Source organism: Arvicola amphibius, chromosome 5 (genome assembly GCF_903992535.2).
Source record: "Arvicola amphibius chromosome 5, mArvAmp1.2, whole genome shotgun sequence".
NCBI lineage: Eukaryota > Metazoa > Chordata > Mammalia > Rodentia > Cricetidae > Arvicola > Arvicola amphibius.
The window spans coordinates 125680287-125703571 of NC_052051.1; the positions used below are offsets into that span (position 1 = coordinate 125680287).

A 23285-nucleotide genomic window follows, 5' to 3' on the forward strand; every position below is an offset into this window, starting at 1 on the left:
TAAGTTGTACATAAATGACTTACTAGTTGGTTATAGGTCAGGGTTTGCCTATTTGAACAAGGTCTTATCAGTTGGTGGCCTGTGATTGGCTAAATCTCATGTGCTTGTAAAGCTCTCAAAGTCTTCTAGTCCTCAGCAAAATATATGCCCAATGGGTAGGCTTCAGTTTGTGTATGAAATTAGGTTACAGTTATCTTAGAAGTTGTGGTATGAAGGAATCTTAAGTTTAATTTAAGGTAGGTTTACTTAAGAGTGCCCTTGCATTTTGTTAGCCATTCACTTCTATAGGCTTCAATTTATTCTTCCTTTAGACTAGTTCTGGATATGTATGTAGCCTGGACTATTACTGGACTCAAGCTGCCGACTGCAGGATTATAGTGTGTGCCACTATACCAGTTTATGTCCTTTGAATACTGACAGGGGTGACCTCAGAACCTTTGCAGAAGCCTCAAATATCACTGAGAAATTTGATTAAGACAGAAACTTAATGCTGTCTGGACAACCTTGGAACAAATATATCAACAGGTGAGATTTATTTAAGAATAATAACAACGCAGAACATTTTTTGGCTTCTTTGTTTACTCCTCACATTGTTCTCCTTTAAATCCCACAAAAATTATGTGAGAAATAGTTATAGTTAAAGGAAGCAAAAGGAAATTAAATATTCTGTCCGAGAGAGTAGTTAGGGTAGCATTCGACTCAGGCAGTTGGCCGTAAGAACTACATACATGCTTAGAGAACTTAAACATGAACTTAAACAAGAATACAGAGTTGGTTAGATGTCAAATCTGAGCAAAGTGCTGCTGATAGTCCAAATTAAACTTCCCATTTTTATAGATGAGGAAATGACTCTTCAAATTTAATAAACATATCCAGTCATATAGCTAGTTACTATGTGAATCAAGACTTTGTCTCCAGTTTCATAGCCACCAACTTGTTGAATCTCTTTCATTTTACCACCCTGAATGTGCTGCAGAACAAAAACTGGGCACAAGAGTATGAGTAAATAGTAAACAAATTCTGTGCACCAGCCACAGAATGTATGTACTACTCACACAAGTACATAAAACAATTCAAATTTTTGGGCTAGTGCCCATGGAAAGCATGCTCGCATGCACAAGGTCCTGTTTCAACTTCATGTATACCTCTCACCCAAAGTCAACTTAAAAAAAAGACTGACATTTGAATACATTTTCATCTTTCTACTTAGAAACGGGAGATAGCTCTAGAAGCTTATTCTTGGGTATTTTTTAATTGTAAGTCCAAGTGAATGTATGTTGCAAGTATCTTAGGAAAAGAATGGTTACTAGTATTTGTCACCAAAATATTAGTGTAACTGTAGATGGCTCATTCACTTCCCAGCTGCCCAGACCTGAATAATCACATAGAAACTACGTTAATTACAACATTGCTTGGCCAATGACTCAGCCATATTTCTAGCTAGCTCTTATTTCTTGAATTAACCCATTTCTATTATTCTGTTTACCACCATGAGGCTGTGACTTACCAGGTAAGGGTCCAGTCTGTCTCCTTCAGCAACTACATGGCATCTCTCTGACTCTGCCTAGCCTCTCTCTATATCCCTTCCAGCCTGGCTATATTCTGCCCTGTTATAGGCCATAGTAGCTTTATTCATTAGCCAATAAAAGCAACACATATACAGAAGGACATTCCATGTCATATTAGTTTAAGCATCTTCATTTTTATTTTTATTTTTTAATTTTGAGACAGGGTCTCTCTCTGTAGCCCAGGCTGGCCTGGAAGTCACCACTGTTGTGCTTCTGTCTCTGTCTCTGCCTCTGCCTCCAGGGGGACTAAGGTTAACACACAGCTCCCCCCATTTCATAACGGTAAATCAGGTATAACACAGGGTCTTATCCAAACACAAACTTCTAGCAAAGAATCAAGAATTCTAGGCACAATTAACAATTATCCAAGACCTTTCTCTTTTTCAGCTTTAAAACCTCAAATTTCTAGGAATCTCACCAAAAACCCACTTACCGGGAAATAAATTCATGTACTAAACCCTTGGTGCAACTTCTGGCTTTATCCTTTCAGAGTCCAGTTCCTTTGAAGTTATTTCCAGGGACATCTTCTAATCTCTCTTATCAAAAAAAAGAGAAAAGGAGGAAGATAGGTTTGTTAGCAACCTTTTGAGGTTTAACTTGAGAGTCTCCAAAATGGTTTGTATGGCAAAAGCAATTCTAGCCCCAGGAACCCATCCCGTGAGGAGCCCATACCAACACTTGGGTGTGTTTTCTTTCTGAATGCTGCTCTATCAACACTCACACTTAAACCTATATTAAAAATATTTTTATTAAACACCACCTGTGCTTCACGAACTGGAAAGTCCTGAAATTCTTTTCTGCACCCAAGCTCCAAATTCCGGTTGGGCCTGAAGTTTCTAAACTAGGCACACTCCTTAGGCAGCCGAGCGTGTCAGCGCTGAGCTTGTGTGTCTGACCTCTCACCTCTGTCAATATTACTGCAGCAAAGTTCATTATTATACTCATCCATTTGAAAGTTTTTCTCGAACACTCTGGATTAAGCTTGTGCCAGTCATTTGCGATAGAGACGAACAGAACAGTCTGTCCCTACGAGGGGAAGCCATTTGAGCAGACTTTTGTTAATAATAATATGAAATTGGTGTCAAAACATAATGAGCACTGGATGTCACCACTGGTGCCTGACAGTTCATTTTGAGACTCTTGGGTTCCCTTTCCAAAACAAAGTCGGACTGGTGGGGTCATTATTATCGGCACTATTGTAAAAGAATGGTGTCTATATTAAAAATACATTAATTAGTATTACTGAAGAGCTTAAACCTTTCTAAATTTAGTGACTTGGAAAGGCGCCGGAAAAACCGCGTCAAGGCTGAAAGGTTTCAATGGTCACTTTTAGAGTATCACGGGGGTGCCTGTGGGAAGCGGTGCATCTTGGGACTTGTAGTCGTCCCAGGGTCAAGGAAACGACAACTTCTCCCTGTTGAACTTTCTGTCCCTGCAGTTAGGTTGACCCCTCACCAAAAGCACAGCTAGGTAACTTTTCGGTAACTCTCGGCTCTGAGTGTTTGCGCAAGGCTCAGGACGCCAAAGGCTCGTGGAGAGCACAGGCTCCTCCACAAGCCTCAAAGAGATTGGCCTCTTCTCTGCATGGGGCGGGGCTCTAGGTACTTCTAAGTCTCGGGATTGGCTAACCCTCGCTAGCGAGGGCGTTACCGCTGCGTGTGCAGTGGGACCCTCGGGATCTCAGAGGGAAGTCTCGCGATACCTTGGCGCAGAGGCTGGAGCCGCGTCGCGAGCAGTGGCAGCTGGCGAGGGCGGCGGGCGTGCGGCTGGGAAGGCGCCGCCGGTCTGGTGGGAGCAGCTCGTGCCGCGGGGCCTCTCGGGCTGCGAGTGCCGCTGACCCGGCTCGGGCGTTGCGTGCTGACAGCGCGGCTCCCCGGGGAGCTCCGAGCCGGGGCGGATCGGTGAGCCGTGGCCGCGCTTCACCTGGGCGGCCGTGACAGGTGCAGAGCGGCGCGGCGCCGCCCCCGCTCCCCCCCTCCCGACCGGCCCGCCCCCCTTCAGGCCTCGGCCGCCCGGCTCGGGATGAGCCGCGGGCCCCGACCGAGCGTCTGCGGCTTCGGGCGCCCGGCACCGCCGCCGTTCTTCCGCGGCCGCCGCCCCTAGGGGGAAGGCTCAGGGAGGTGGCTGAGCCCGGGCATGAGCTGACTGCGGCGTCTGCTGCGGGACTGGGACGCCGCCATGAACCTGCACCAGGTGCTGACCGGCGCCGTGAACCCCGGCGACCACTGCTTCTCGGTGGGCAGCGTCGGCGAGCAGCGCTTCACGGTGAGTGCGGGAGAGAGAGGGGGAGAAGGGAGGCCTGGAGTAGGCTTACGCTTCGCTCGCTCGGCCTCCACTCCGGTTAGCGTGCTTTCGGGCTTTCAGAAATGGTAGTCCGACCCCCTCGGGCCAAAGTAGCTCTTCCAAAACGATAGTTGAATCACGAGTTGGTGGGGTGGGGGTAGGGGTCTTTTGATTTTTCTCGCTGCCTAGCGAGAATTGTCGAATGAATTTAGTTTCAGTCGTTGGGATATGTTTCATTTTTTTTTCAGTTCTAAGGTCAAGCCCTTGTAGTCTTAAAACAGTTACTGATTATTGAGCCGGCGTAAATAGCAGTATAATGAAAACAGCGCCTATTTATTTTCCTTAAAGTTCGCTGACGAATAACTTTGCAAGGAAACTATTCTTCATTCATTCCTATCATCCTTTGAGTTGCAGAGGCAGCGGCCTTGTACTTCTTGAAAAGTTTTGAGGGTATTCAAAGTAATGCTGACAGTTTTACCATTGTAGTTTCGGTATCCTCTGTTTGCTAAGGGCAGGTTAAGATTTAGTCAAAGTGACTTGCTCTTCTTTGCCTTTTCCAGCTATTAGAACGAAGGTGATCGGTCTCACATTTCTGGTTTTATCGGTATAAATGGCATTTCTATCTTAGCTTAGTAATTTCAAGTCATAACTCAGTAGTGGACTTGAGATCTTTAGTCTGACTGTATCTGTAGTGCTGATGACTTTTGCAGCAAGTTTGTGATTAAATGTAAAATTTTGTATAACTAAAACAGCTTAATAGATGCCCCAGGCTTAGGAATCATAATTTCCCGGGTGTGTGTGTGTGTGTGTGTGTGTGTGTGTGTGCGCGCGCGCGCGCGCGCGCTGGACTAAGTAATACTCAGCAGTTAACGTGATTTAGGCATTTAATGCTTAAAGTGTCCTTTTAGAATTGTGTCAACTAAGTTCCCTGCTTTGGGATAGAGACTGTGGCTTCCCAGTGCAGTGGCACGTGATGCTAGTAGTTGTCAAGATTCTACTCCAGGCTGTTTGCCTAGGGGAAGTGAGGGGAGGGAGAAGTCTTAGCACTTGTCACTCCTCAGCTGACTTTGCTGTCTGTTCTTAAGGGAAGGGAGTACAGCTTCCTTGGAGGTCTCCCGAGGTGGGAGAGTATAGGATAGGGAAGTATTGCATTTTCTGCCATCCCCTAAGCTTTATGAGGGCTTTCTCCAAGGCAAATGCTCTCAGCTTCTAAAGGAAGGCGTTCTGAATGTACTCAAGGCCACAGTGTGGTACTTTATAGAATGATTAATATGACTGTTCATTTTTACACCTACATGCATTCCTCTGGAAAACCTTGGCCAGTTTCTTCCATGTTGCTTTTCAGGAGCTAAGAAATGTATCTTATACTATCATGTAACTTGTTGCCCAGTTCTGTTTTTAAAGTCAGTGTTTCCTAAAGCAAGTGTTGATGACCTTCCTCAAGCTGGTTGCAGATTGCTTTCAGATAAGCATACAAATAAGTTACATACACATTTATTCACATATTAGAGAGTAAACACATATAAATACATTAGTTTGGTATAAAAATCCCAGCTCTCTTTTTAGAGTCATGTTTTTTTTTTTCCTGCAGCCAGCTGTAGTTCCATTTCAGCAAGTTTCTTGCCCTTAGTTTCCTGAATAAATTAGTACATCTTATATTTCTTTGTCTTGAAATTGCCTGTATTCTCCTTTGTGTTTATGAACAGTCCATTGTTTTCTCCCTTGAGATTTGTTTTTAACCTCTTTTGTTTGAATGGGATGGAAGGCTCTGAGGATCAAATCATAGGCCTCTGGCATTCTAGTCAAGCATTCCTTCAAGCTCACCCCCTGTCCCCAGCTTTTGAGTTTTTTTTTTTTTTTTTAGCAAGAAAAGCAAAATATTAATGATAGATTATATGCGAAGACTCAAAATCCCTCTGAGTTGCAGTTGTACTTGAGGTGGGGACTTGAGATTTTGCAGTCTCCTATTGAAGGATCCCTTCTTCCTTTGTGGAACTTGATGATCTCTCTCTGAAGTTGAGCCTGTCTGCAATTCTTCCCTTTACACTTTTGCAAACATTTCAGTGCTCGGAGGATCACAAGAACAAGACTGGTTCCTAAGTAAAGTCTCGACATACTTCAAATTGAATTGGAATGCCAGTTTTCATGTTTTAAAATGCTGTTACTAATGTAAGTTATCATATCAAAACATTCAGTTTTTTTTTCTTACTACATCAACTGCCTCAGACTAGTTTGGATTTGCTTTTGGAGAGCTACTAGTGGATACTGACTCTCTCACTCATGCATTCAGAATGAATGCTTTTATTTCATTGTTAAGCACTTTTGCCTTGAGTGTGTGTCCTCAGTGGCTTCCTTGGGAGTGCCTAGACAGTCACTGAAGTAGCAGTTGAGTCATAACTGCTTTGGTTTCAAGCATGGTTCTTTTTGTTTGTTTTTTAATGTTTTCATTGAGCTATATATATATTTTTCCCACTCTCTTTCCGTCCTTCCTTCTCCCCTTTCACCCTGTTTTTGGATTTTTTGAGACAAGGTTTCTCTGTGTAACAGTCCTGACTGTCCTGCCACTCGCTTTGTGGAGCAGGCTGGCCTCCAACTCACTGAGATCTGCCTGCCTCTGTCTCCTAAGTGCTGGGATTAAAGGCATGCGCCATCAATGCCCGGCTCAAGCATGGTTCCTTATAATTAGGTTGTTTGTTTGCTTGCTTGCTTGTTTTTAATTTTTGAAAATTTTGTTTTTGTTTTTGATTCAAGGATCAAACCATTGGGCCTTGCACATGCTCACATGCTAGGGAAGCTCTTTGAATCTTCAACACTGTTTTCACCTTTTCTTTTGAGTCAGTGCCTTGCCACAATGCCCAGGACTTCTGATCCTCCTGTCTGCTACTAGCTTGGGCCACAGGTCTTTGTCATTAGTTGTTTTTGAGCATGTTCTTTTTGTAACCATTAAATTTTATTTTTCTATCATCTTTTAATGGGACACTGTTTGGTGTTTGTTACATAATGTTTACTTATTAAATTAAGGTTATAGTTCATTGTGCCTAATTCATGGTACTTTGTACTAGAAAGTGTATAAATACTGGTTGACTTGATGTGTGTGCAAAGCATCTTTATTGTAGTGCAGTTAATAATTGCAGTCTTTTGAAATTGCTTTAATAATTTAGATATGAGCCTAAATACAATATTTCTACTAAAATTTCATGAAATTTTTTCATAGTCCATTTGTTGCACGTTTTATCATCATCATCATCAAATGAGGAATTAGAAGAGATAATGGATACATGAGCCAAATTATTTTTTTCTTTGGTTACAGTAATGCTTCCCCCTTTCTTTTATTCATCTTAATTTCCTTTGAGGGGGGGATTGAGGAAATGCTATGTTTACAAGACACAGTAATTTAAAAAGAAATACCATTAATTAGAATTTAGATGTCTTAATAGTTTGTGTAGAATGCTGACATAAAATACTTTTTCCTTTTGTAATTAATCCATACTTAGTGCTGACAATTTGTTTTGGAAGAAACAGAAAGGGAATTAATTTATTTTTTCAATTTTGTTACTTTTTTAATGTGTGTATGTGTCACATGTATGTAGGAGATTGCTCTCTTCATCTGCTGATGGTTGAACTCAGGGTTCTTTGGATTGCATTTAGGTCATCAGGCTTGTAAGTACCTTGCTTGCTGATTCAAGGAGGTTAATTTTTAAGAAACAGAAAGCTAGTATTTAAGATTTTCTTTTTGTATCAAGGGTAAAACAAATATTTTATACCTTCAGGCTTTCTTTAATATTAGACAACTCGGTGCTCACTCATGTCTAAGTAGATCCAGTTACAAATTCAAAAATGCAACTGTGGTTCTATGGGGGTTTTGGTATGGAGACTAAATAAGTTTCTCTTCCCCCAACTTTCTGTGATAGTGATTTTTGTTTTATTTTAGGGATGCTTTATTGATGGCACCGTGATTGCTGCATTTGGAAAATGGAAGGGTTCTATGAATGGTGTACATCTTTGTGGGTGGGGAGGTTATAGACGGGGAAAGTTTGCCTTTGTACCTACCTGGAAGAAGAAAAAACTTCATGGTATCTATAATGTTGTTCCAAGTAACTTAGTTTTAGTTGGCCTTTGTTTTAAAATTTTTGGTTCGTTTTATCAAAACTGATTTGTAGAAGTAAGTACTCCTAAAAATCATTAAAATTACACTAATTGTCAATATTATGGTTCTAAAAGAGAGAATAAGCATTAATTACCACATAATCAAACTTGAGTTATTTAACCAGAGCATATTCTAGAAAGAAAAATTTTAGGACATTTACCTAAAATGAAAGGTTCACAAAAACAAACTTTGTTTTAGAGAAATCAGTTTCCAGATTAGAAGACTGGCTATTACAAACTTGGATTTTGAAATTTAGAATACTTCAGGTTAATTGTCAGACTTGGAAGTTAAGAAGGTTCTTTGATTGATGCTTCCTAGTGCACTGGATTCAGGTCTTCCTGTGCATTGCATCCTGTTTACTTTAGTTAGTGACTTACTGTTGTTACCTGTACCTAACTGGATGATTTTCAGCTGAGACCCTTCATTGGCTAGGAACAAAGGCTTCTAATTATACTTATTTATTTTGAGACAGGATTTTACTATGTACCTCAGGCTGACCTCTTAACCTCTGCCACCTAAGTACTGGGATTATTTTATATGCCATTCTCCTGGCTTGGTTAGAGATCTGACAGAAGTAGTTGGTGTACCAATTGTAATACACAAATATTTTGTGAGAGTATATTTGATAATCCAGCACAGTGTTGTTGCTATTGTTTGTTTGCAGTGCTGGGAACTGAACCCAGGACTAGAAGCATGTTAAATACCAATTTTGTCATTAAGCTGCATTTGGTAACCCTTCATATTAAGGTCAAAGCACCTTAAGTGAGTTTTTGTGAATAATTTATTTCAGACAAGTCTATAAAACTAAAGTTTAAATTGTATTGACTTTGTTTTTATATTTTGAGACATAATCCTGGTTGTCTTGGAACTCATTGTATAAATTAGGTTGGCCTTGAACTCACAGAGAACTCCTGCCTCTGGTGATTGAAGGTGTGCACTGCCATGTTGGTTTTTGTTATTTTTGAAATAAGGTCTTATTATGTAGCCCAGACTGTAGTTTACTAGGTAGCCAGGGCTGACTTTGCATTTAGATCCCTTCTCAGCCTCAGTTGTGCTGGGATTACTAAGGGAATGTACTAGCAGGCCTAGCTCACAGTCCATTTTAAGGCTCTTTTATTGATATTCTTTCATGCTTAGTACTCTGACAGGTGATATGAGTTCTAGAAGTTGAATTTATTTTATATATTAATAAAACTACTTTAGGTGACTTTAAGATAATTAATATATTATCTACCCCTTTGTTAGCACAGACTTTATATAAATTTATATACTACAAATGCAAAACAAAAAATTAAAACATGGCATTGTTTCTACTTTTCACAAACTTTGGAAAACATTGCAATGAGAGAGTAAATGTACTCTTTCTTTTAGAAATGTCATCCATTTATTTTGGGCCTAGAACTTGACGTACATATGTATATGTGAGAGAAATTAATACAGGGTGAAACCAGGGCTTTTTGCATGCAAGAGCATGTTCTACCTCTGATTACTCTCTCTACTCTTGGATTTTCGTGTGTGAACTTCTGATTGTGGAATTCATATCATTTCTAAACAGTGTGGAAACCAGACCTTGAACCTTGTCCTTATTATTTAGCATGGTTATTTTTAGACAGCTACATCTTATAATTTAGATAATTTGACATGAGTTAATTTCATAATAGTCTTTGTTGTCAACATCTTTTAACTTTCTTGAACCTTCTTGTTTTCTTGAATCTAACCAAATCCAACACACTTTGTTTTTTCTTTGCTCCTTTTTATATCTCTGTTCCTGACTCTTGATCACTCCTTGATAATATAAATAAAACTGGAAATGCAATTGTATTTACCACCTTTAGATGAGACCTCAAAGCTTCCCAAGCACCCACCCACCCATCTGTTCATTTTGTTTTAGCTCTTGTTCCTCCATGAGATAAAACCTCCCAGCCCAACATTCTGTTACTCATATAAACATCCACCTGGAATCTGTCAGCTGATCACTCCCTCATTGTCAGTTACAAGCCAAAAAAGTCACTATATCAGCATCCTTTTCCCCCCCTGTCTTTGTGCAATAAATGATATATTCTATCCTACGTGTCCCAGGTTAACCCCTTTCTCTGTGCTGTGGGTTTTATCTTTCCACATTCTGTCTGGGGCATTGATCCTTTATTATCTACTTTCTTTTTTCTCTGGAAATTTCAAGATATGCTTAAAACATTCATCTTAAAAACAGTGCTTTCTGGCAGCCTGTGTCTCCTTAGTTGTCAGTGTTTCTTTCTCTTTGGCCTTTGTCAATTCACTATTATTTAGTTTTCTTTAGCTTAGTTATAACATCTTTCTTATAGTTAGTTACAGTTATAACATCTTTTAGTTAGTTACAACGTCTTTTCTCCTTTTCTTCCCCTTCCTTTTTCTTCTTTCTTTCTTCTACTGAGTGTTCTTTGTAAGGTACCTTTCAGGATGATAATTTGTCCTTGGTCTTCCATTCTGTAGGGTATATTACCTCTAGTGGTGAGATCTGTGTTTTGAATTTCAAAATAATAAACAATTCTTAGATTTTTTTCACTTGAAGGTGAGACACACACTCAAAATCATTGTTTAGGCTCAGTTTCCCCTATTGGTATGTCTTCCAGCCTTTCCTTCCCACCTTGTTTGGTTTGTTTTCTTAGATCATTATCATTGAGAATAGTCATCAACCAGTTGTCTGTTTATCTGCCTTTCTCTTTCTTCTTTTTTAGTTTTTCCTTTTTTCCTTTTTCTTTTTCTTCTTTTCTTTTCCTTCCTCCCTCTTCCCTCCTCCCTCCTCCTCCCTCTTTCCCTCCCTCCCTCCCTCCCTCCCTCCCTCCCTCCCTCCCTCCCTCCCTTCCTTCCTTCCGAGACAGGGTTTCTCTGTGTATTCCAGGCTGTCTTGGAACTTGGAATTTGCTCTGTAGACCAGGCTGGCCTTGAACTCAGAGATCTCCCAAGATGGTGTGTGCTACCATCACTGGGTCCCTAGCTGTTTTTTTAAACTAGAGGGTTGGTAGAATTCTCAATACCTCCTCCTCCATTTTCCTCAAGTCCTGTAGAGTCTACTTCATAAATATCAGATCTCTTCCTTATCTTTGTCCATACTACCAATGTCCTTGTATGCAGTCATACTTGAGATTATCTCCAGTTTAACACTGCCAGAGCAGAAGGCATATTAAGATAAGTGTGACCTTTTCAGGTATTTTAATAGACATTTCTAGTCTATTGCTTGTAGAAGGTTCCTTTTTAAACTTGAGCTATATCTGTTATTCACAATTTGTACAGAAGGAATCCTAAATACTTTTTCTCTCTTATGTCTAAGTGCTTTTACACATTCTTCAAGCAGCTTTTCAACTCTTTCTACTTTTGCAGAAAAAGATCTTCTCATTCCTAAAGCTTTAAAGTAGAAGTCTCTAGTCAGATTATCCATTCCTCCTGTATTCATTCATTTACTCACTCACTCACTCAGTTACTTATTTATGAGTCAGGGTATCACTATATGGCGCTTGCTGCTCTGGAGTCACTATGTAGACCAGGCTGGCCTCAAACTCACAGAGATTCACCTGCGTCTGCCTCCCAAGTGCTAGGATTAAAGGCGTGCATCACCGCCACACAGTGATTTTTTTTTTTTTTTATTTTTTTATTTTTAAACCATAGCCTAATTCTTTCTTTCTGGGGCCCATGGTATCCTTTGTCATTGCATCCTAAGCAGCTAGAGAGGTAGAGAGTAGTAAATATTCTGAGAACAAATGGGACAGAGATTGCATGGGATGGAATCAACTGCTCTAAAGACAAAGCACATTATGGGCTGCACCACACCTGGGCAGCTGGTCCTAAGAGATCTAAGAAAGCATTCAGATTAGTTTATTTTTGGATTATATAGTGTTAAATAATGTTTGATTTTAAATTTTGTGTTTGGGCTGCTAACTTGAGTTTCACCAGAAATAATTCAATGAATTTGGTTTATTTTTTACGACGGAATGTCCATCCATTTCTGAAATTTCTCTAAGCATGCTTCTGCCATTTTATAATATCTGTTTTATGCAAAATGGTATTCTCAAAATACAGGCTTATAAATTGAAGGTATCAGTAAACTGAAAATATTAGACAGCACGCTACATATCTTTTTCATAAGATATTCAGCCAATATTTTTTAATAATAAAAAAGCATATCTCACTAATATACAAATTTGTTCTTACCTTTTATAAGTGTTAAAATTTTGTGTATGCCAAATAATTGTTTAAAAATACTTATCATTAGTTTTTTTTAATTTTGGTTTTTCAAGACAGGGTTTCTCTGCAGCTTTGGTGATTGTCCTGGAACTCTGTAAACTAGGCTGGCTTTGAATTTACAGAGATCCACCTGTCTCTACCTCCTAAGTACTGGGATTAAAGGTGTGCGCCACCACTGCCCGGCAAATGTTTGATTTTTATACCTGATTTACATATCTGTACCTTGGGCCATGCAATAATTTCTCAGTTGGACAAAGTTTTAAGAAACCCTGAGGTAGACAAAGACCAGACAAATAAAGCTCAGATAAGTTACTTTGATATAGAAAAGGGAATAGAAGCAAGGGCAGTGTAAGGACAACCTGGTGAGGGAAGGAATCAGGCACAAGTGCCTGAGATGGACTGTCCTGGTAAGGAGTTGGTGTATTTATTGTAAGTGTAGTGGGGAACTTTAAAATTTAGGCAGGAATTATAACTTGATGAAGTAAACATCTTTAGGAGTCAGCTGTTTGGTTTGAGAACAGAGGAAGATGTAAGCAATGGATTGTTAACAGTAGGGCAGGAGACAGATGATGAAGTTACAAACGTGATGATAGCATTCAGTGAAGATAGAAGAAATGCATGTGATTTGTTTCAGATGGGCATAGTGATATTTTATTTATGTTTTATAAATAAAACTTGCCTATAGACCAGAAGGTGAAACTAAGCCATTAGAGGGCAGGCAGTGGTATCATAGACCTTTAATCCCAGGATTTGGGAGACCCAGGCAGGAGGATCTCTGTGAGTTCAAGGTCACCCTGGGCTACACAAAGACAATGCAGAAACAGATTCAGGTGATGGTGGTGGCTCACACCTTTAATCCCAGTATTAGGGAGTCACAGGCCTTTAATCCCAGCACTAGGGATGAGACAGGAAGTTGTGCTCTTTCAGTCTGAGGAAGAGCTCTCTAGTGGATTGGCTACTTTGCTTTACTGATCTTCAGGTTGAACCCCAATATCTGTCTCTGGGTTTTTATTATTCGTGCTACAGCTGGGACTGCTTTGTAGTGGATTTGCATATAAGAAGGAAAGAAAATAGTTCAATGAAGGCTGTCTCGGAGGCAGTTAAAATGTTTGTGTTTTAAACAACATTTAATGCAAGTTTTCTACATATTTTCTTGAAATGTCTATCATTTTTATTTTAATTTTTTAGGCCTATGCATCTGGATGTGACATTGTAATACTGGGAAATAATTTTGAAAGATTACAGATCATCCCAGGCGCTAAACATGGAAATATTCAAGTGGGATGTGTGGACTGTTCAATGCAGCAAGGCAAGGTTTGTAATCTTGTGGTAACATGCAGATTCATTTTGAGTATGGTTTTTGTCAGAATAATTTCTGAAATATATATTTCCTATTCAGTTAAGACCTCCTTTCCAAGAACAAAGCTATATACACATTTCTTTGGCTCTCTAAGATGCATTTTGGAAAATGTCAGAAATTCTGATAATGATCTTTTGTTGTTTTAAAATACTTTATTTTGTGTGTATTCCTGAGTATATTTATGTGAACTGTATGTGTGTGCAGGTTATCAGTTGATGCCAAAAGAGTATTTTGGATTACCTGGACCTGGACTTGACAGTTGATTGTGAGCTGCCTGCCTGACATGGGTTCTGGGAGCAGTACTTACTTAGGTCCTTTGCAAGAGTAGCAAGTACTTTTAATCAGTGAGCCATCTCTTCAGTCCCTTCTTGATCTTTGAGACAAGGTCACATTGTAACCTCACTTGTCCTGGAACTCACTATGCAACCTAGGCTGGCCTTGAACTCAAAGCAGTCCTACTGAATTTCTTGAATGTTGAAACTACAGGCAGGAATTAGCATACCCAGTTAGGAATCTGTTTTTGTATTATTTTAAGATGTAGCACAATCTTCCCTATTAATTGAAACAAAAGCATAATGTATTTTTTACGTTTCAACATGCCTAAAGCTTAGTTTTTCAGCATTAGAAAACAAAATCAAGGCTGGGTGGTAGTGACACATGTCTTTAATCCCAGTATCTGGGACATAGAGGCAGGTGGATCTCTCAGTTCAAAGCCAGCTAGAGATATACAAAGAAACCCTGCCTCAGAAAACAAACAAACGAGAAAAAAAAAACAATATAAATTAAAAGCCTCCTAAGAGGTTAACTTTCTTTAAAAAAAAAAAAAAAAAAGGACTAGCATTATTTTCAAAAGGCAAATTTGGTAGACATTCTTTTTACACCGGTATTCTAGTAACTTCTGGAAAACATCGAAAAAATACATAAACTAAAATCTAAAATGTTTTGTGATGGAGGAGAGTTATCTGTCTATGTTTCTTTCATTGGTTAATTAATAAAGAAAACTGCCTTGGCCCTTTAAGAGACAGACAGAACAGAATTGTGGGAACAAGGAAGTAGAGTGGGGGAGACGCTTCAGGCAGTCGCCATAGGGAGTCTCCATGCTGCTCCTCTCCGAGATGGACGCAGGTTAAGATCTCTCCTGGTAAGCCACACCTCGTGGTGCTACCCAGATTACTAAATATGGGTTAAAGGAAGATGTGAGAATTAACCAATAAGAGGCTGAAACTATGGGCCAGGCAGTGTTTAAAAGAATACAGTTTCCGTGTAATTATTTCGGGTGTAAAGCTAGCCGGCGGCCGGGTGGCGGGACACAGCCCCGCCGCTTCACACTACAGTTTTGTTCATTTTTAGATCTAAGAAAAAACTTACAGAGGCAGGAGAGATGGCTCAGTGGTTAAGAGCAAGGCTGCTCTTCCAGAGGCCCTGAGTTCAATTCCCAGCAACTACATGGTGGCTCACAGATCACATGAGATCTGGTACTCTCTTCTGATGTGTAGGTGTACATGCAGACAGAACACAGTATATATAATAAATAAATGAAAAAAGAAAAGACTTCTAGGACTTCTATTTGTATATGAAAAGTAAAAATAGTAAATTGAAATTAAAATAATTGCAGCAAATACAAAAGAAACAACATATAGTTCTTGTTGATCATTTTAGCTATAGTTGTGTGAAGTGCCCTGCTAGGAGTCATACCATGCAACATATATACCTTGAAATAGCACCAACTAAGTATAGAAGATTAGGCCTATCTGTCTTTCTGTCTATCTTTTTTAAAACTGCATTTTGAGACAGGATCTAGCTAGCTTGGAGCTTGCTATATAGACTATGCAGGCCTTGAGCTCACAAATCTTTCTGTCTCTACCCCTTTAGGGATTAAAGGCACACACCATCGTTAGGTACCGAATGATACTTTTGATAAAAGGAGTTTGTATTTCAGTCTTTACCGGTTTGTGGTACTGCAGTTGTTTTCTTGTCACTTTATAGTCCTGTTCAGTGTAGTTACAAATGCCTCTTTTTAGTCCTTAACAGTGCTACAGACATGCAGCTCTTCACTTTAGAGTTCAAAAATTCAGTGACGTGCTTTTTGTTGTTGTTGTTTATTTTGTATTTTTTCCCTTTCATGCTTTCAGTGTTTGCTCTCCTAACTTTGTAGTTCTGTAATTTCATTACTATTAAAAACTTTTTAAAATATCATAGCTTCCAGCAAGAATGTCTTTTTTTTTAAATGAAGATTCTCCAAGTTATGTGATTATCTAGGTTAGGATGAAGTCATTTGGTTTTATGATCAAACTAATAAAAGGTAAGTTTCCTTATGAACAGGAAGGCCATCCTTAAAGAATCAAGAAGTTAGGCAGGATGGCACATACCTGTAGTCCCAGCTACTCTGAAGCCTAAGCAGAAGTATTTCTTGTTGTAGGAGTTCTGGGCTATAGTATACTAAGCCCATCTTGTTTGACTAAGTTTGATATCATACTGTGTCCTCCTGGGAGTTGGGAGTAGGGGACCATAAGGGTGCCTAAAGAAAGGTGAACAGGTCCTTGAAGTGTCAGGGAGAACATTTTTAGGATTTGGTGCTAAGGTACTTCTGATTGACTTTAAGAAAGAAAACATATTTGACATCAGCACCAGTATTTGATCATCGACATATTTTCTTTGTATAACCACCAAATTATTCTGAGCAACTGTACCCATATATGTCTTGTTGTCTATCAGCTTCAAACATTCTTAACTTCTCATTACCGTACAAAAGTTCAAGTTGTGCACATTGGTATGAATCCTTGTATAATATGGCTCAAACCTATCTTTTAGTCTTGTGTTCAGCATTCTGTTATAATGAATACTTCTAGCTAGTTTGACATGAGCCACCTGTAAATATGTGTTGCTTCTTTTAATCTTTATAACTGTGTTCATAATATGCCCCCATTTAAAACTGAATGAATACTTCTTTGCATTTTCAAAACCAACTCCTGCTTAGAGTCCAGGATTTCCCAGCTCAGCATGGTACTGCTGATATGTATAATCTATAAACTTTGTTCATTTAACATATTTGTTTTAAAATTTTGTGTATGTAATATCCTCAACTCTAGTTCCCCTCCATTAGACCATTGTGTTCTCTATGTATCAGTATTCTTTAACCATGTAGCCCCAGGTGGCTTGGAACTCTATAAAGACCAAACTGGCCTTGAACACATAGAAATCAGCCCTCCTATGCCTCTGGAGTGCTGCCATGCCCAGCTGTCTACCTTATTTGTGTAATTTTTTTTATCTGTTTGGTTTAATTTTTGTTTTGTTTTTGAGATAGGGTCTCAACTCTGTATTCAAGGCTGAACTGTAGCTGCAATCAATCCTTTTACCTCAGCCTTTCCACATTCTGGGATTACAGGTCTCTGCCACTGTTGTTAGCTGATTCTGAGATCTTGATGGTGATCATTCTGGGGTTACAGGTCTCTGCCACTGTTGTTAGCTGATTTCTGAGATCTTGATGGTGATCATTCAAGCTATTTTGTTTGCTTTTTTAATGATCAAATTCAAGAAAGAATTAAGCATGTTGCATGGTTCCAGGGTACATGAGCAGAGCCCTGGCTTCATATTATGTATTTCTGCCAAAAAATGAAGAAATTAAAAAAAAACATAAAATGTTAAAAAAAAGTTTAGGGAATTGATAAAGAATAGATATCATGTTTAATTCTTTTAGATTTATTTATTTTTATGTACATTGGTATATTGTCTGCATGTATGTCTGTCTGTGAAGGTATTGTCACATCCTCTGGAGCTGGAGTTACAAACAGTTGTGAGCTGCCATGTGCGTGCTGGGAATTGAAGCCGGGTCCTTTGGAAGAGCAGCCAGTTCTCTTAACCCCAGAGCCATCTCTCCAGCGCTTAAGTTTAATTTTTTTTAAGTTAAATTATTTGTTGGGAGAACTATGAACTCCAATGATACATAACCTTAAAACTCATTTTAAAATCAGGTCAGATTTCATGTTTACCAAAGGTTATAGTTACATGTTTTCTTTTGTGAGGAAAATAATTGACATTATAGCTCATATTATTGTTTATTATGTAATAAATGTTTTATGAATGTTCATTTCTCAACATAGGACTGTTAGAAAAATAGTGTTATATGTATTGTAAATACAGATAGAGAAATCTCTGAAAATGTATACAGAAGGTAGCCATGCTGGGATTCTGATCTCGTATATTCTCAAGTACTGTTGGATGAAATCATGTATTTGTATATTTAAAAATGTAGCCATAATAGTTATTTCATTTACTCTTTTGTTCCACTAGTATGTTTATCTATTTATAATTGTCTTTTTTTTAAAAGATTGCAGCATCCTATGGAAATGTCATCTCTGTTTTTGAACCAGTCAGTCTTCCGAAAAAAGGGAAAAATTTGGTTAGTAGTTTGTTATTTTTCTTTTTTGAATTGAAATATGCTTAGTATAAAAAAGAGGGACTCAGCAAACTAGTATAAGTTGTTGACTATAATTGAAGTTAAATGTTTAAGTTCAATGTTCATACTAAAATATAATTAAATTTCTTATTGGAATTGAATTATACTAAATTGTACCAATCAGATGTCTTAAAGTGCTTTGTTTTCCTTCTGACATTTTTATTTTATAATAGGCAATGAACTGATAAAGTTTAGAAGTTACTTTATTGCTACTATGAGATATTGTTGTTTAGCCATAAGTGGCACTTTATTCTTGGTTTATAAAGCACACTTGAGCAATTCTCTGCCTTTTCATGTATATTGTACTTACAGTTACATGATTTGCTTTTAGTATTAAGACATTTCTAGGACTTTGTTTTTTGCTTTTATTATATCATGTAATATAGTTGCTATCAGATCAATAGATGTTCTTTATAAGGAAAATATATAAGAAATTAGAAAGTTTCTTAACTGATAGTTGATAAATATAACAAATAGGCCACATTCTTTTGCATGTCTGTGTGGTCACCATAAATTTTAAACCAATGATTCCTAAGCCCCAGGAAAGCATCAGTATAGTGAAGTGAGACGGGGTTAGAAGTTGTAGGATTGCTTTCTGTTTCTGTCGCTTTTGCCTATAACCCTCTCTGCTCAACTCAGAAATTAATTGGCATTTATTCATTCTTAAGAGGATGATATATTAAAGTTCAGAAATACAACGAATTAAATAGTGTTTTAATGATAGGAATACTCTTATATAGCTTCTGATGATTTGAGGGTCATCTTTCAAATTACCCCCCCACCTCCCACTCTTTCCCCCTCTTTTTGATACAGAATCTTGCCCTGTACTCCAAGACAAGTCTGGAATTCACCATGAGTTCAGGTTAGCTTTGAACTCTTAATTGTCCTGCCACAGCCTACCAAGTGCTGGTTTTACAGGCATGTGCCACTATGCTGGGCACTCACCAGCATTCATTTTCAAGAAAAGTTTCCAAAATTCTGATTTTTGTTAGTGTCTTTAGGTTATCTAGCTAACCCAGTATTAGAGGGCCTTACCTCTGTATTAAGAGCTTGGCAGGTGTTTTGGCAGAGACACATCTTTACAGTGTACACAAATGCTCCACACAAGGAACACAGCTTTTCTAAACAACTATCTGTTGAATGGAGAAAATAGTTTGGAAATTAGTTTTGTTAAAATGCCTTTTTATAATAATAGATTATTATAATATATATTATATATAGATAATTATATAATATAATTGTGTTTTTTCTTTTTAATCAAAATGTGTATTATTCTTGATAAATATAATAGTGTAAAATACTCAGTAAGATCAGGCTAATTGTTTGTTACACATTATTTCCCCTTGAAGGGGAAAACCGGAAAAGACAGAGTTGGACAAAATCTGTAATACCGAAATCTGGTTTCAAGCACTCCTTAGATCCTTATACAAAAGATACTTTCATTTTTCTTATGCATTCTGGAATATTCTTTTGAACTGGTGGTTCTTTATGAGAGGTATACTTTTGGATTACTGTTGGTGCTAGGGATGTAGCTCAGGGATAGAGTGCTTGCCTAGCATATACAAAGCTGTAAGCTCAATCCTAAACACTGCTAATAGCAGTAATAAAATTATTAATATTCTTTTTTTAAGATTTATTTATTATGTATTCAGTGTTCTGCCTGCATGTATCCCATTATTACAGATGGTTTGAGCACATGTGGTTGCTGGGAATTGAACTCAGGACCTTTGGAAGAGTAGGCAAAGCTCTTAACCACTGAGCCATCTCTCCAGCCCCCTATTAATATTCTTAATGAATTATAGTAAGTTTTTTGTTTTGTTTTGTTTTTCGAGACAGAGTTTCTCTGTAGCTGTCCTGTCCTGAACTCCTGAGCCTGTCCTGGAACTCATTCTGTGGATCAGGTTGGCCTCAAACTCAAAGAGATCCGCTTGCCTCTGCCTCCTGAGCACTGGGATTAAAGGCTATTAGTAAATTTTTATGCTCAGCTCGTAGCTTAGTACTGTCCAAAACTGTGGGTATATACCCTTGATCCATCTGTGTGTCTAGTTCTATTGAGGACTGATGTTCATTGTGCTTGAGAACTATTCTGGCATTCCTGAAAGGGTATTCAGTAGTCCACATTTGGTATCAAAATCGCCTTAGATATTGGTTTAAAGTCCATATTCTTGTGCTTCAAAGTGCACTTTTTGAACTTGAATTTTTGGGTATGTATTTGGGAACTTGAAATTTTAATAAATATCATAGAGTATTCTTTCTTGTGTGGAAGTCTGAGGATCATTGCAGTAAGATAGTATTTATGGATTAACTTAATAGGTTACAGTTTGAACTTAAAATGAACTACAATAGAAATTGTTGGGTTATATACTAGTACTAAGGGTACCCATAGTTTTCATTTGTATATGTAGTAGTGCCACATGTATTTTTTTAAATTTCTTTTAACTTTATTTCATGTGCATTGGTGTGAAGGTGTCAGATCCCCCAGAAACTGGAGGACAGGCAATTGTGAGTTGCCATGTGGGTGCTGGGAATTGAACTTAGTCTCTCTGGAAAAGTAGCCACTGCTCTTAACTGTTGAACCACCTCTCCAGCTCCTTTTTTTTTTTTTTTAACTGTTTGTAGATTCAAATAAAAGATGTTTGAAAGAATGAGAAAGTCTTACATTAGGGAAGTAATGTATTTCACATAGAGATGAAATATTAAGAGAATATTTAAATTATTTGATCCATGGACACACATTTTAAATTACACTTCAAACTTTAGTATAATAAAATACACATATTGTAAAGAACATTTGACATGAGGTTAGATATATGCTTATTGGTTATTTATACGCAGGATAGACTTTCCGATTCCAGCAATGAATAGTCTGTTAATAGTCTTTTTTTATGAGTCTTCTTTATCATCTAATTCAATGGTTCTCAGCCTTCCTAATGCTGCGACCCTTGAACACAGTTCATGTTGTGCTGACCCGCAATATACTTAACTGTAGTTTTGTTACTATTATGAATCATAATGTAAATATCTGATATGTAGGATATCTGATATATGCCCCCCCAAAGGAGTCTTGACCTACAGATTAAGAATCAGTGATGCAATTCCTATTTCTCTTGACTGAATTATTTTGTTCTCAAAAAAAAAAATTACTGCATTGATATGAGCACAGCAAATGAGAACATGTTCATTTGATATAAAAGATGCTAATCACAATTAACTGGCTTTTTTCTTAATTTAGGAACTTTATAGTCAGTGGCAGAAAAGTGGCCAATTTTTTCTGGACTCAATAGCACATAATATAACTTGGGATCCCACAGGTAAGGAATTTAAGAAGATTAGTTAGAACAAATATCACTGAACTAGTTTATTTTTATTATTATTATGTATTTCATCTATCAGACTGTGGTGAATGCAAAGGTAAATAAAGCAAATTGTGCCCTTTTGCTTAAAGCAATAATCATTTTCCTACTTTTGTTCTGTGGGTTGGAATTGCTCCAGAGTTTTGTAGGAATGCCTTTTCTCTAAATCTGTGGATTACCTGAAGTACCTTGAAATGTGAATCTAATTAAAGTCAAATATTGGGCTGGAAGATCAGAGAACTGGAAGCAGCCCCAGTTGCTTCTTTCCTTCCTTGTTTCACAGTTCAAAAAGGTGCTATCTACACCCTACCTTACCACTTTCTGTCTCCACCTCCTGAGTGCTGGGATTAAAGGTGTGTGCCAGCACGACCCAGCTTTCATGGTTAACTAATGACTAGTTCTGACCTCTGATTTGCAGGCAAGCTTTTATTTGTCAGAACACAAGCAAATACCAAACAACAGTACCTTACTTGTAAAGGATTCAAGAAAGACTTTGTTCACATATGTGGCCCTTTGGCCTGTCTCTCTCATGTGGCCTTTTCAGCAGAGTAGTGTTTTTACATGGTGATTAAATTTTCCAATTGAAAGTTTAAACTACAAATACTCTTAAAGCCTCCCTTATCTAAGGGATTTTCCTGTTTCATTCCCTGTTCAAAACAAGGTAGGAGTCTAGGTAGTCAAGAAATAAGAGAAACAGATTCCATTCTTGTTGAAAGGTGTGGAAAAGGCATATTGCATGGGGGCCTAGCTACAGACTTTGTAAAGTAATAGCTAATCCTTATAACTTTAGAAAGCTCTGAATTTACAGATAAGAAAATTGAAATTCGAGGACTACCCAACTAGATCCAATTTGGATGGCTAATTAAATGATGTAGACACATGGATTTATGAATTTCTGACTTAAGTTTGTACTTTTGCTGGACTTTTTCTTTTCTTTGTTTCCTTTTTTCTCCCTCCCTCCTTCCTCTCTAATTGCATTTTGTTAGGATTTCTTATAGGATCCTGAGTGAGGGATTATTTCCAAGAATATGGCCTCCCTACCAATGGTTGTAACACGCAGTAAAATGTCTTTTCTCTCTGGACTGATAACCTGTAGATAATCAGGGAGGAGTGGGTGCTCATTGGTCCTTCCCCCAGTTATCATTGTCTGTTAATAATCCTCAAAGAAAGGATAGGATTCATGGGATCATTTCCTTCCAGAGCAGGATGTTAACAGGTCCAGTCTTTAAAAAAATTATTCTTTTGTTTGTTTACACACACACACACACACACACACACTAAAATTACATTATTATGTGTATATATGCATGCCGTGTATATGCTGTGGTTCATATATGGATATGCATGGCGTGTATATGCTGTGGATGGGGTCAGCGGAAAATTTGCAGGAGTTGGTTCTATCCTTCCATCATGAGAGTTCTGGGACTAGAACTCAAGTCATCAGACTTAGAAGTAAATGCTTTTACCCACTGAACCTTCTAACCAACCGGAAATAGTTCTTTTTAGAAACTGTGTTATACGCTATAGTATTATAAGATTCTTGAGTATATATCTTAACTCAGTGTTAACTACCTACAATAATAAATGGTGACTAATACATCTGTATATTCTTTAGGTAATCGTCTTTTAACTGGTTCCAACTGTCTGCAGCTTTGGTGTAATACTAACTCAAGAAAGCAAACTGAAGATGAAAATCCAGATAGAACAGGTCTTAACTTTGGAGATTGGGTGTGCATTTGGCATTGCAAGTAAGCATTTTACTAGATAGTTTAATTGGTAAACCTGTCATGCCATTTTTTATTTTATAAGTTGTTTCTGTATGATATTTTTTATTTACTCCCTGTGTGAACAGACAATAGAGTCTAGAGTTAGACTAAATTGTACATGGGTTGGCAGTAAG

General features: G+C 38.1%; 2 protein-coding genes across 8 annotated transcripts in view; one reads left to right on the forward strand and one right to left on the reverse strand.

The window, feature by feature from the left end:
- Dtwd2 (DTW domain containing 2) overlaps positions 1–2727 on the reverse strand; it is a 122805-nt gene extending 120078 nt beyond the window's left edge. The window contains exons 1-2 of one of the 4 annotated variants that reach the window (XR_005285416.1): positions 2329–2628; positions 2002–2104 (exon numbers count right to left, since the gene is read on the reverse strand). The gene's annotated coding sequence lies outside the window, so the exon portion shown is untranslated. Of the gene's footprint in view, positions 1–2001; positions 2105–2328 lie in introns of all 4 variants that reach the window. The other 3 variants (XR_005285415.1, XR_005285414.1, XM_038330217.1) reach the window with 3 other exon arrangements.
- Positions 2728–3402: 675 nt separating this feature from the next.
- Positions 3403–23285, forward strand: part of Dmxl1 (Dmx like 1) — a 144227-nt gene continuing 124344 nt past the window's right edge. Inside the window, exons 1-5 of one of the 4 annotated variants that reach the window (XM_038331848.1) lie at positions 3403–3833; positions 13405–13530; positions 17904–17975; positions 21265–21343; positions 23001–23133. In XM_038331848.1, coding sequence (XP_038187776.1) covers positions 3747–3833; positions 13405–13530; positions 17904–17975; positions 21265–21343; positions 23001–23133 — 497 coding nt within the window. In that variant the 5' untranslated portion in view covers positions 3403–3746. The remainder of the gene's footprint in view (positions 3834–13404; positions 13531–17903; positions 17976–21264; positions 21344–23000; positions 23134–23285) is intronic. The other 3 variants (XM_038331845.2, XM_038331847.2, XM_038331846.2) reach the window with 3 other exon arrangements.